Genomic DNA, 14,549 nt, shown 5'->3' on the forward strand with positions numbered 1-14,549 from the left:
AACACTGAAACGAAACGGCCGAAACACACACATACACTCCGGTTAGCCTACTATTCACTTTGGTTAGCCTACTATTCACTTCGGTTAGCCTGTTTACGGTTAGCTCTTAAAATGGTATTACTTTGCTTGTTTCGATGATTTCGTTTCGGCCGTTTCGGTTGTTTCGGCGGTTTCGTTTCGCTCATTTCGTTTTGTTGTTTCGGGTTTTAGTACGTGTCATTTATATATTTGGAATATTTTAAATTCGGGTTTGTGGTTGGAAATATTCTCCCCGCCTCAAGGCAATTAAGCCCCTTGTCTCCAATACACCCATTTTGAAAATGTTGATTAAGAAAGCGCAATATGGACTAATTATAATCGGAGGAAAGATCAGATTTATGTGGTCGATTGATCTGATCTGGTCTGTGTGGCGTGACGACTGGTAATATGGTATTGTTCTCCCTCCCTGCGATCCGCCCTTCGACTGTAACGACAATCTCGCGGGATTAAAATCGAAGTTAAGGTGGCTCAAAACAACCGAAGTAAACAGTAAGAATCAAGGTAAGCTATCGCAAATGTTTGCAAGCTGACACCCCTTATCTTGCGCATATATTTTTGCACTTTCATTTGAATTTGTATTTGTATGCCGGAACATTCTCGGGATCTCGGCAGATACAAAATACAGTGTATTTTTTTTCCTTAAGAATTTCTATTTCGCTTTTAAACCCGCTCCGGATTAAATATATTACTCAATCCTCTTTGGGCGAATGAATTCGCGCATAAACGTCAGCGGCAATCAAAATGATCATAGCATGATTCAGTGAGGCCCTGTTAGGCCGGATAAATTCCGACAGGCGACATGGCTCTGAAACGGCGACATGAAGGAACTGGAATGACGACAAATGACAAGTAAAGTTTGTATGAGTCAAATGAGTCAATGAGTCTATTAGTCGATGAGTCGAATCTTAAATTAGAGTTATTAATTTGACAATAGTGCTGCCCTTCGGCTAGCTAACCCACAAGCAAACCAGAGTAGAACAAGCCATAAGAAAAGTGGAGTGTCTGTAAGTTTTTCTGGTATAAAGGTAAACCGTGGTTCAACAAATAATAACCTACTTTGTGTAAAAATCACCTTGACTAATTCACTCGTGACTCATGACTCATAGACTCATCTGACTCATAGAAGAGGGGACCTCGCTCAAGAAAAAGCAAGGGAAATCAGACAAATCATGTGGGGACAAGTAAACTAGGTTTCTGTTCTTAGAAGTTAGAGTAAGACGATTTGCGACGATTTCGCAATCAAGTTTTTTGATCTCTTTTTAATATATTCTTTTCTTATTTATGAAATAAATTTTACGCTTCAGCTATGGGTTTGGGTCACACGACTTAACTGCGAACGTTTGATAGAAAATAAAGTCTCTAGTGATTTGAAATTGCAAAACTTCAAACAAACCCAACATTTGGTGCCTTGAAAGTACATTATTCTAATTGCGAATTATTCTAATTCCGAACAGTACACAGCTTTAAAAGTGTTGTCATGCATCGCAATCTTTCAAAGGAACCAATCGATCAAGAAAGACAAATCGCCAAAGGCGTACTTCAGTCCAGTGATCAAACCAATAGGACCGCTGAACTAAGTGCTTACGTTTGACATAGCAATTTTAATTTGCTAAATATTTCCCAGTGTTATAACACAGTATGAGAAGGTTTAGTCCAGTTTCTTTACTCATTTATTTATACGGTCGTCTGATTAATAGCAGCAAGTCTTTTCCAGGGCACGCGAAAAATAGTTTTGAAAATTGTCTGTAACATTCCGTGCCATTTAACACTTAGGTGGCCCTGTAACAAATTTAATAAGCGTCTTCTAATGGGCCCCCCCCATAAATAAAGTTTTCCCTCCCCCCCCCCCCCTTAAATTTCTATAAATTAGGTTAACTCGCGTCCCACTGGGACAAAGTCTAGTGCGCATAAATTTAGATATTTCAAAAACCGTGTTGCAGTAAATTCGGTATTTAATCTACATGCTATATTGCTGGCGAATAGCGTTATTCATTGTTTAGTCGGGAAAAATTCTGCAAGTTTGTGTTCTTGTTTGTTTTCTTTCCGTTTTATTCCGCTAGGTTTGTTGTATTTTTAAGGGGCTATGTCACGCAATGTAGGAATTTCGTGTAATAAATATCACAACAACGGTAAAATTAGAAGAAATCAAAGAAAAAAGAAAGGAGAAAGGGGGGGGGGGGGGGGTAAAAAGGGGGGTAAAACGGATTCTGGGTAACTTAATTTTTTTCTAAAAAAAATTTAGAAAAAAATTTTTTACCCCCCCCCCCCCAAAAGTCCAAATGTTTTGGCTTATGCACATGCGCCAAAGTAAAATATTGTACATTTTTACATGGAAATTTCATCAAAATCTTCCTGCATTGTCAGAAAGTGCATTTTAGCAAATTTAGAGACCTTTTGGACCGTAGAGCCAAGAAAATCGATTAACGGTTAAAAAAAAACGCGTTTTTAGGAATAAATTCAGCATATAAAGGGTTAAGGTAACTCGATCGTAATAAATGACGCGCTGTATGCCTGTCAAAATTTTCTAATAACTTCGCCATTTCTGAATCGATTCCCCTGAAACTTTCGCAATTTACTCAACATTTATCGAAGATTAATACGCACGTCAATATATCGATGTAATGATTGTGAGTTTCTCCGGCTGGGGGCACGATGTTACTTTTATTGAACACACCTTTTTGGATAAAACTGCCATTTACAGAAAACTGAGCGTTATAACGTTATAACGTTACGTTAGAACCACACAATGAAATGTCCTACGCGGCCTCTTTCCCATCTAAGGTAAGCTACAGATGAGCCGTAGTATTGACTTCGTTACTTTTTACAATACATATTTGGCAACGCTCATTGCTCAAGAAGCTTGTCGATGACATTACAGACCAATAAAATGACGTTATATTTGAGCCTCTCTATGGGTACCCACGGTCTTCGTTTTCTTTGCCTTTTTTTTTTTTTGCAAACCATCGTTTTTTTAAGCAGATCTTTGTTTTATCTTCGTTCGTTTTTTTCTTGAAATGTGGTCAAATGCCAAATTAAATTCAGTAATTACAAATATTTTCTGTAATGTTAACGAGTTTTGACAGTATATATCTGAGTGTTCAAATTTGATCACCAGGGCCGAAACTAGCAAGAGGCAAGACGAGGCACTTGCCTCGTCTTGATTTTTACCCAAAATTAAAAAAATATGCTTTGTTGGGAAAATAATCCCCAGTTGAACAAGATTTATTTTTCTTAAGAAATACCTCATGAAAAATGTCTCTGAAAGCGTTTCAGAGCTTCTAGATTTCAAAATTTTCTAGAGGGCATGCCCCCTGAGCCCCCTAGCAAGATCTTGCCTCGTCTATGGCGAAGGTCTGGTTACGGCCCTGATCACGCGAATTTTGGTCAATTTCAGATCTTCGCTTCAATCTTGAGTGATCTTCGCGTCTTCAATTTCTTCGGAAATACCCATAGAGAGGCTCATATTTAACGCTGCAAATCATTTATCGTAATTAATTCATGGCGAACGGTAGAAACGGAGTTAAGGGGTTGTTTGGGGCTTTGAATGGTGTTGGGGGTGGATTCTTTGCCGGGGGGTGGTCGTAAACAGTTGCTTTAATTAAATGATTTCCAAAAATAAAGTAGATGTGTCCGTGACGCTTGGGCGATGCACAAACTGGATTGGTTCTTCAAAATTGCAGGTCAAATTCAGTGTTGTTGTAAATAACAAATAGATCACATTTTTCCATTATCTGCACTTTTAGGTCAAATTCAGACGTCGTACTTCACGTAAGCCGAATCGAATTAGAGGAATTAAGTTTATGTAAAATACGGCGTCTGAATCAATTTAAAACGGCTGATTGAATTCGGATCGACTCAGCCGTTGCTCCCGCTCAGCTCAGATGTGGAAAATTGCCATTCTACCGGCTTTGATTCAAACACAGATCTCTGCATGAGCCGAATCAAATGAGTAGATTACTAATTTTTTTCGAGGCAAATGCGTCATTTTTCCCAACGGAGTAATGGGAAAATTAGGCTGAATTAACTCGGCGTCTTAATCAATTCAACCGGTCTAAATTATTGAGGTCGGTCCAAAATTTATTTTGGTTTGGGCGTGTCCTGCCCTACAGAACTGAAATAACGGCATAGAATGTTCAAGATTTTGTTGTGAAACTGCTGGCCTGCGGATCGTGGTTTCACTGGAGGTTTGAATTTTTTGACGTCGCTTCAATGGTCTACAAGAGCAGACTCGTCCCCAGTCCCTACTTATTTGTTCCCCAAATGTGACTGGGAAGAAAGATGTGATTGTGAAGGTGGCGAAGCAGGCTGGGAAGGGCGAAGAAATATTTGATGCAAATGCATTCTAATCAAATCCGTCTCAGGATTGACTGGGAACGAGTCTGCTATAAGACGGGAGAACAAATAAAATTGTGGTCAATTTGCTAATTTAGTTTTTGTATTTTGAAAACTGTTTCGTTGGTTTTTTGAGTAGTAACTTTTGATAATTTTTCTACGTGATCTGGCGGTAAGCTACGCTTTAAAGCTACGCAGGTTTCGTTGTTTATTGCAAGCTAACGAAAAATTACGAGTTTTAATGGAGAACCTTTAATTTTTTCAATACAGATATTCTTCTTCTGCTTAAAAGAGCCTGCTGATGGCTGCGGTGGTGAAACACCGCTGGTCAAAAACAGTGAGCTTGTTTCAAGACTGGATCCCGAGGTTGTGAGGAAGTTGGAAGAAAAGCAAGTCCGATATATGCGATATTTTCCTAACGAAGGCCCTGGAGTTTATCTCAGCTGGCAGCATTCCTATGCCACAGATGATAGAAAAGTAAAGCTGATATCGCTGTTATAATGTAATCTTTTATATACATATTATATACATCTGACTTAAGTTGGAAAACCATACCCGCAAACAGCCTTAAACAGTTTCCAAGCACACCATACTTCCTTCTACCCTCCCTCCCCCCACCCCCAGACCGAAGATTGGCAGGTGACGGACCGACACATAATAATTAAGAACATATAGACAGGAGAAACCCTTCATGTTTGATACACTGTTGTCAGAAAATGAAAAACAAAACGCTGTGCTGTGCTTATGCCCAAGGGTGCCCCCTGTCCAAGGGCCCTGCTGGCAGGCTCTGTCCCAAAGTTGACTAAACTGCAGCCAGCACAGTTAAAATTAATTCAACAATCAAGCTTCTACTCTGGTAACCCCTCTTATCCTCCTAGGTTTTTCATTGCTAGCTAGTCCGCTAGGCTTGTACCGAAAGTGCTCGTAAAAAAGCATTAAATGCTAAAAGAAGTGCTCGTTTTTTTGCCAAAAAAGTGCTAAAATAATGCTAATTTTTTTAAAAAGTGCTCGTGGGTTACATAATAATGCTCACTTTTTTCCGTTTTTTTTTTAACATAGAATATTACATTTTTCAGATTTTCAGTTAGATTTTTCAACAATAAAATATAACGATCAATGTTTGATGTCAGAGTACGCTCTCGAGCTATCTCTGCCTTGGCTGACTGACTTCCATTGTTCCTTGATGACAACGTGGATGACGTCATCTTGGAAGGAGTGTGATGGACTGGGTTTCTAGAAGGCAATCACTGACGTATCAAACCGATCAAACCTATTCCCCAGGCCTCCTCGGCTCCTTTGACTAAAATGAGGGCATAATGCATCTTTGGACGCCATAAATTAAGTCAGATTGTGCTTTTTAACACAAAATTATACAAATAATCAGTCGAAGCCAAATAATGCCAAAAAAAGTGCTGGCACTTTTGGTACAAGCCTATAGTCCGCAAGCCAACTGAAGCTACTAGTAGTTACACCAATCCATGCTCAATGTACTGACCCCCTTTAAGTTTTGTTGGCCGTTGAAGTTTGAGTGTGAGTACTTTTTTCTACTGATAGGTTGTAGAATCTCTAGCGAATAAACTTGGCTTCAACGTCGAGTGGGATGCAAGCGGAGGATTGCGTGCTTGGCAAAACAGACCCGCTTTTTTGACGCATCCGCTGACCGGAGAAAAAGTCTGGTTCAACCAAGCGTGCGGACACCACGCCTCATACTACAAGTCATGGCCGGTGCCACTACTTGATGCTGAAGTCCCGTATGATAAATATCCTGCACACACTTACTACGGCGACGGTAGTGATATTGAACCGGAAGTCTTACAGCACTTACGCGCAACTACATGGGCATGCGCGGTTGGCTTTCGGTGGAGAAGTGGCGATTTACTGGCCATGGATAACTTGGCTGTTCAGCACGGGCGAATTGGGTTCACGGGTGAAAGAGAAATTCTTGCCTTTCTAGTCGCTTGATCTTAATTAAAGTTCACTACCTTCCGAAGAAATGGGAATTATTGATTACATTAATTTAAGAAAGTTAAAGTGCCACTATGATCAAAATTGCGACTCTCTGATGTAAGCAATTTTAAAGCATAAACAAGTGCTTGGCATGAGAAGAAAAATACCGCTTAAGTTTTTGAAATATCTCTTTTCGAGAGATATATATTCAAGTTTTTCAAATATGCCAATTAGCTCAATGATGACGTCATATACTCAACCAAATGTTGATCAAAGGTATGAAAGAGATATATCTCAACTTATTTGTATCAGAAATGCTTAATTTTTGGCAGCAATACTCTTCTAGGTGTTTTCTACAATTATCAATTATGTTACCATGGCAACAATCTGGGTTCCAGACCTTCCCAATGTTAAGGCCTTTTCTGGCATTTTTTGACGTTGCATTTTAATATTTCTCAGTGATGTCTCATTTGCTAGATCCAGGAAGCATATAAATGTGTTAGGTAGACTACTTGGCCTAGTTTTATTTTTGGGGGCTGAAAATTTCTTTCTGAACACAGGTCTAAAGGGACTGGGGAAGAGCGTGTTGCCATGGAAACACGATTTTATTATATCTGTAGGTGTGTCACCTTTAAAACTATTAATGTACCAAGCAGCAAACTTGAATATCTCAGGAACTAATAAAGATATTGGAAAACCGTAAACGGCATTTTAAACGTTGTATTCCATATGATACGGTAAAAAAAATCAAAGTGAAAAATTTGATCACAGTGGCACTTTAAATACCCTAAAGAAAGCACTTGTATCCTCTGACGTTCCATTTCTACTCCCACTTGCCTTGGAAATGTCACCAACAGTCCTGCATTTTTCTGCCATCATATAGATTACGTCCTTTTATTTTTCTGCTATGCTGTTTTTGTTCTCATTACATTTTTATTGCTAAGCAGTGTAGAGCTTTGTAAACCATCGTTTCGTTTCATTTCATTTATTTATTTATCAATGTACACTTTTCGTTTTTTTTTTTGTATTGTATTTGTGTGAGCATTAAAAAAAGTTCACTACCTTCACCTTTCAGTTAAGAGTATGGGGCTTGATCGAGTTTTAGTTAACACATTTTTCTTCGCGTTCTCAGTTATCTACTCGCGATAGAGAGTTAATAATACAGTCAACTCTCTCTAAGACGGTCACCTTCGGGACCGGCCGCAACTGTCCGTCTTAGAGAGGTGTCCGCTAAACCTTTGCACAATGCAACAAACCTTTGCAAACTGCAACAAGACTAAAATAATTAAAGCTTGTTAAAGCAAAATTTGAGAGCTTCTACAAACTGTAATACTGTAAGTAGAAAACGACCTCTTTATATAGTGCCCATACACGTAAGCGGAGAAGTAATCCTTTAAAGCGTCATTGTTTTTGGTTTTTTTTTTTTTTTTATTAGTAAGCTTGGTAAACACGTATACTTAGGTCGCTGACTAACTTTGCTTTAGGAAGATACGAAGTTTGAGAGTATTTTTACTAATAAAAGATGATAAAAAAAACACTTCTCAAGTGTTCGTTAATGATTTCAAAGTTTCCGTTGTCCGTCTTAGAGAGGTGTCCGTCTTATAGGGAGTTTGGTTACAGTAAAATGACTGAAAAAAGGCATTGACTATCACCAGGTGTCCGTCTTATGGAGGTGTCCGACTTATAGAGGTGTCCGTCAAGAGAGATTTGACTGTATCAAAATATGACCATTACCTGATTAGCGGCCAACTTAAAAAGCACATGAGTTCTACAACTGAGCCCGCGATATAGTCATGTGATACCTTGTTTTTACGGCTGTCAACTGACCATAACATGGATGTCCAATATCAAAGATGTAAATTCAGCTAACGTTAGCCTTAAGGGGGTCCTTCTTAACTACAGATCTAGAGCAGTTGCTATTAAAAGAATTGCTAAACAAGGTGTTTGGTGGCAAGCCATTTTTGATCGCTTGGTTATGCTTAAAGATGAATTTTTGGGGGGAGGACAACTGCATTGAAAAATTTGCGCAACATTACTGACGTCATGTGACGTGGCAAGCGAGTTTTCAGGTTTATAATTTTCGTTACTAGAATATAACGGCAGTAGCCTGATTTATTAAACCGCCACTGTTTAGCTCTGTTCCTCTCAGTGAAGAAAAATCAGAAAAAGAACAGACAGTTTGTGAACTTTATCACGTTTTAATCCCAGGTTTCTCACTTTATACTTCAGAGTTTCACAGCAAAGCATATTAACTCTTAAGCTTCTTTAAGCCTTTCTATGCACCGCTTTTTATAAATGTCGCTTCTAAATTCTATAAACTTTCGATCTTTTCCTTCGCGAACTTTGAGAAAAAAACGAAACTAAAACTAATACTGAGTCAAAAGTACTTGTTTAAGCAATTTTCACGTGCACGCGAACTTTTTCCATTGATCTCTGATTCCCGAATCGACTGGTATTCACATGAACTTGATCAATTGCTCGAATTGTAGTCGAGTAATGTTCATCGACAAAAGACTCGACGCGACTGTGTTTAGGTTTAGAGGCTAGATAGCCAGAAGGCCAGGACTGGCTCATAGCTGTGCTGTACCATAGCAACACGTTTTTTTGATGACTGAATTGTTTGAGCGAAATTTAGAATAATAATAATAAAAATAAGAAATAATAATATATAGAAAAAACAAAAATGATGCCATAGCGTGCAATGTACACTAAGCTAGCACTAGTGGTTGGTTGGGTTTACGGTTACTTCGTTCCATGGTCCTGTCGTTGCAAGTCACTTCGTTCCAAAGTAAAGTCAGTTCGTTCCATAAAATAGTTATTCGTCCACGAAATGTTAGTCGTTCCACGAAATAGTTAGTTCGTTCCACGAAATAGTTAGATCGTTCCATGATATAGTTAGATCGTTCCACTTTTAAAACTTAGGGTCATGCCAAGGTTTTCTAATCGGATTTGTTACACGTTGTAACTGTTGCGCGCAATATTCTACTACATCTGGTGTAATTCTGTGGCCGACCATCGTCGTGAGTAAGCGCGCAACGTTAAACTCTGACACTATCGCGAACATGGACTCGAAATCAGTTAAACCACTTGAACAGGGTAGGATTGCACAAATGTTTACGACTTTGTACCCTCGGAGTTTCCAAAGAGTTTGATTGATTACTGTGAGTCGCCTTCTTTGTCGATCGTTTTTTCGGTCTACTGTCCGAAGACGAGAGTCGAAGGTCTTTTCTCGACAGCTGTTTCACTGTTCGTTTCAGCGCTCTCCAAAAGTCCTGCTTAAAAAACGTGTAAAGCAAGGGATTGATCGCCGACGTAAGGTACCTGACGATGAGTATGACGTGTGCAGCGAGCTCCATGGCAACATAGTCTGGCGTGATCAACCGCTGACCGATTAAAGAATATATCAGGCGCAAGACGAACCAAGGAAGCCAACACACAGCGAAAACGGTTGCCATGGTGGCAAAAATGATGAGACATTTTCTTTCGTTTTTCTTCTTTTTGCACGTTCTGGAGCTCGTGCGGTTGACAAGAGCTCTTCGGTGGCGGTTTCTCTTGCAGACTTTTCTAAACATGGCGACGTGTGCGAATATGATAAACGTGTATGGCACCACAAAGACTGCAAGCAGGCAGAAGATATTGAAAGCGGTTTCCAAGACAAAACCAATTGGAAGTCTGCGAAATCTCATGGAGAACCAGCTTATTGGAGCCGCTGCTACCACAGCGGAGATAAGCCAAGCTCCCCCAATTGCCAACAGCATTGTCTTCTTCTTGATCACGTGGTATTTGAGAGGCCGCATTACAGCCATATACTTCTCGGCGGTTATCAGAAAAATGTGACAGGCGGCCGTTATGGCGATGAAATTGTGCGAAACTTCGACGGCGCAAAGGAGGGCGCGGAACTGGACTCCTTTCACCACTTGGATAAAAACCATGATGAATAGCGAAATGTTCAGAGAGCCATTCAGAAAGTCACAAACCGCCAGACTTAACAGCAGATAGTTAGGGGCTTTTCGTAAACTTTGTCTTGAGCAAAACAGAATGAAGACAACGATGTTTGTCAGAGTGACTACTAAGCCGATAGGAAGAAGTTCGGGTAAAACTTCCAGTTCTCGTTCTGCTCTCAGCGTTTGTTTGTGATCGCCGACAGATGTCGTGTTGTTTACTTCGCGGGAATCCATTTTGACGTCGAAAATAACAGGACTTGAGATATTAACTTTTCTTCACAAAGACGTTGGATAGAATTTCTTCCAAGCTTACATTGTTTTTCTATCTTTTGCAGTAATTTCTTGCAGTTATCTCGATAAAATGATAACCAAACGTCGTCCACACGAACTCAGTTATCGCTAAGCGGTGAATACTTAAAAACCAGCACTACCAATGTATCAGCAACAATGAAGGATAAAAGTCAACAAATGTTTTACGGCAGCTCGTTTTTCCTGTTTATATTACCAATAGGCGTCGACTTTCCAATGCAGCTTTGTGTTAAATAACTGACGTCCGCAAACGCCTTTCGCGGGGGAGATATAGACGAAGTAAATTATATTGTACGTCGTCAGCTAGTCTGCTGTGACGTATACCGAATAATATCAACCAGCTGGTCTTGATATGTTACTATATTCTTCCTGAAAAAAAAAATCAACATAAAACTCAGTATTTTGAGGCTTCTGTCATCTCGTAGTTAACTTTTCACACTTTATAATATCATTTTTTTAAACGTATTCGGAATTTAACGGTATGAAAACTAGTATGAATCAATTGCACTTTGCTTGCGCACTTGTCTTAAATACATTTATGTGTAATTGTTGCTGCGAAGAAAAATTAGCTTTTGGGCTGCAAAAGACGCACAACTAAAGAACTATTAGAAGATTTAAAACTAACAAAATTAATGATAAGCTTATTATATAGGATAAGAGTGACGTACTAAAATTGCTTGCCTTTTGGCGCTCAAAGCCTTAGCAGTTTGTTTTAAATAGTCAGTCTCCGCATAAACAGCATTAAAACAATTCGCCTTTGCAGCAACAGCCGGCAACAACCTTTCTGAGCTGAATTATTCAAGACCAATTTGTTTTTTCTCTGCAGAACAGCATGCACAAGGTGTATCACAACTCGCAACCGATCAGTAGACGATCGAGCATTTCATATAAATATATGCGACTGAGTGACAGCTAGGCACATGATGGCTTGTTTATAAAAACAATACAATGAAATGGAGACTTAAATGAAACGAAAGTCATTTGAATATAAGAAAAATACTCCGACAGGAAGAACAAAATTAAGTGTTTCTTTTTCTGCCGGTTCATGCGTTGAAGCACGCAGAAAAACAAGCCGGGAGCCGAAAGTTCAACGAAACACTGGCTGAAAAAAAATTCACGAAATACTGACAGAAATTTCCAAAAAGCATAACTCAAAAAGTTGTTTTAAGCAATAAATTTTGTTGATATGTTGAGTTTTAAAAATGATCTCACCATTTTTAAACAAAAAGGCACATTTGTCAACAATAAAAAGGATAAAAATACATACAGTATATGGTTTTCACGGAATGTTGACGAACGACCAGAAAAATTACGTACGTGCAAGCTTGTTAAGCCTTAAGCAAAACACAACTTAAATTGAAAGTGATAAAAAAGGGGAAAATTAATTAAACTGGTTCAAGAACTCACCCATCTCCACGTCTCCGGAGAAAAATTATTAAAAGATAGCTAGCTCTTCGTTGTAATTTTGAGGTTTAAATTTTTATGATGTAACTTGATAACAAAATGTACTGTTGCCTGTGGCGTAGTATCAGACAACGACTATTTGCGGTATGAGCCAAAGACTTGCGGGAGATATTATTTATCAAACTCACTTTAGCTCTAAATAATTAATTAGCATTTGCATCATATTTCCAACTAGGTCGGCAAAATAAATAAACGATTCATTTCTTGACTACAGTGAGTTTTACCATTTGATGTCATATGGTGACAGGCTGTATTTCAATCTTCGGCAGGATTTAAAAAGAGGAAAGAAAGAACGAAGCGCGATTTAATTTCAAACGCTTTGTTCTGTAATAAAGCTTGAAGGCTGGAATTGATGCAATATAATTTCGTATATTAATGACGAAGAATCTTTGTTGAACACATATCCGGCGCCCTCAAAAATTATCTCCAGGAAGTCTTTGCCTATTGTATTTTAAAAACTATTGAAGCACGTGCGCTTAAAGTCAAAAAGCTTCTGTAAACAGCTTATGTATGAATTTTGTATATTTTCCTTTAGTTTACCATTATTCTCTGATACGACGTCGGCCCTGGACGGGGGGCTGCATGGCGGAGGTGGAATAATTATATTAAATATAGAATGATTGAATATTAAACAGTGAGAAATATTTCATTCCTCACCCCGCAGACACAAACCCTCATATCATATTCAAAACCTCGTGATATTGTTCTCGTTTAAATGTTTCTTTATCGCTTTTAAATAAACATTCTATGCGGGGGCTTAAACTAGGATTATGGTCAGTGAAAAAGTGAAAAATACTATCAAAATGAATCGTTCAGTTTAAGATGAGAGTACAAACGGATGCTTTTGTTACTTTTTTTCCCCACAAAAAGTAAACCTGAGTTTACCTTAGATTTGGCATCAAAATTTGTTGCTTTTTATTGTAACCGGCCATTATCTCATTGTTGACAAATTATGTTTTAACTTAAAAGTTCAACTATTTTATTTTGTTTTATTTTTATTTCCTTCTTTTTAAAAGGGTACGGACCAGCTGATACAATAATGGGTCAAAAACCACAGAAAAAATCGGTTCAAAGCTACAACAATCGTATCGTTGCATCAACAGTTGACAGAATCGAACCCAATTTATGGTCAAATTATATGGACAATTCTGTCTGGTTTGGGTTTTAATTTAATTGTAAGACCAATAAACATCTTCGCCTTCATAAAAACAGTATAACCCTAAACCCAATTCTATTACATGTTCTTTTATGTTCGGTAAGTAGGACGTGTAGAGAACTGCAGGAAAACAATAACATGACAAATTTTTAAACGCCGCGAGGGTCGACAGAAATTTGAATTTCGATCACTTTCTTTAATTTATGAGAATAATTGGCTATAATTCTTACAGTCCGTTTGTCTCTGTCTTGGAGACATATAGTTAAATCTTTAGGAAGAATTAGATTTTGTCATATTTTTTTTCAAAGAAAATACTAAGCCAGTCAATCACAACTTTATTTAAAAAGCTAGGTTTCTTTAGAGTGGTCTGCAATCGATGCTTTTTTTAAGAAATGGAAGCCAAAAAACAGGAGGATCTGGGCTATTACAAATGGGTCGGTTTCTATATGAAATTTAATCCCTTAACATTTCGCCAAGGTAAACCTTTCCACTTGCAAAAGTGGCCAAATTCAAATAGGAAAAAATTCCAAAATTCCCTTTTGCAAAATATCAAAACCATGAAAGTACTACTCGGCGGGGCACCCGGCCGGGGCCGGCAGGACCGACGAGGCGCAAGGTGAATGATCCTGGATCTCAATTCACAATCTTAGTTGCTTTAACAACACACATTACAGATATTTTAAGGGTTTTATGAGAAGATTTTAAATTAACTGTTTGACGGTTTTTTTCATATTTTAGGGCAATTTTATTAACTTTGGGATATGTATATATTTAAGGTACATTTGGGAGATTTCAGTATTAGGGTATTTTGAGATTATTTATCTTAAACAAATTTAAATGTAAGTTAGAAGATCGATCTTGTTAACCACCAAATCCAAAACAACTCGCTTAGCTTGGGCGTTGACACAGTCGTAAACAGGATATATTACTTTCAGTACGATTTATTTTAAAACTGTAAATCAGGACAAGCAACTATAGAATCTAAGATATAATATTTCAAGCTGTATTAACGTTTAATTCATTTACAAAACTAACTTAGCTTCGAAGTGGCGATATCAGCTGTTGTCAGTGCTTTCCGATGTAGCAATTTCTTGCAACGATTAGTTTGCTTTACAGTGTGGAATGCTCGCACTTCTTGGTTCAGTTTCTCATAATAATGAGTTCCTCAGAGCTCATTATAATCTAGTTTTCTAACCTAATTACTAACACCTTCGGAATCCTTTGTCCTCTGCTCGAAGACAAAACTTAGATTTCTTATACTTTTGCAAACGAAAACTTAACTTTCTTTACACGAAGACTTATAGTTTAGTGTAACAATTTTCCTCTTGTTCGATTACTATTCTTTTTTAGCCATTCTC

At 38.2% G+C, this 14,549-nt stretch overlaps 2 protein-coding genes and 1 long non-coding RNA gene across 3 annotated transcripts in view; 2 read left to right on the plus strand and 1 right to left on the minus strand.

Annotated features, from left to right (window-relative positions):
* LOC144646478 (uncharacterized) overlaps window positions 1–14,549 on the plus strand; it is an 81,406-nt gene that overhangs the window by 10,187 nt on the left and 56,670 nt on the right. The gene's annotated exons all lie outside the window — the stretch shown is intronic.
* On the plus strand, window positions 2,775–6,362 carry LOC144646460 (dapdiamide synthesis protein DdaC-like). Its single transcript, XM_078506059.1, has 3 exons — window positions 2,775–2,820; window positions 4,642–4,848; window positions 5,926–6,362. Exons 1-3 carry the CDS (start codon window positions 2,791–2,793, stop codon window positions 6,331–6,333), a joined length of 645 nt encoding a protein of 214 aa, XP_078362185.1. The 5' UTR covers window positions 2,775–2,790; the 3' UTR covers window positions 6,334–6,362.
* LOC144645628 (octopamine receptor beta-2R-like) lies at window positions 8,406–10,737 on the minus strand. Its single transcript, XM_078505191.1, has 2 exons — window positions 8,998–10,737; window positions 8,406–8,894 (listed from the first exon to the last, which is right to left on the minus strand). Exon 1 carries the CDS (start codon window positions 10,494–10,496, stop codon window positions 9,393–9,395), a length of 1,104 nt encoding a protein of 367 aa, XP_078361317.1. The 5' UTR covers window positions 10,497–10,737; the 3' UTR covers window positions 8,406–8,894; window positions 8,998–9,392.

Source organism: Oculina patagonica, chromosome 3 (genome assembly GCF_052425735.1).
Source record: "Oculina patagonica isolate OP01 chromosome 3, crgOcupat, whole genome shotgun sequence".
NCBI lineage: Eukaryota > Metazoa > Cnidaria > Anthozoa > Scleractinia > Oculinidae > Oculina > Oculina patagonica.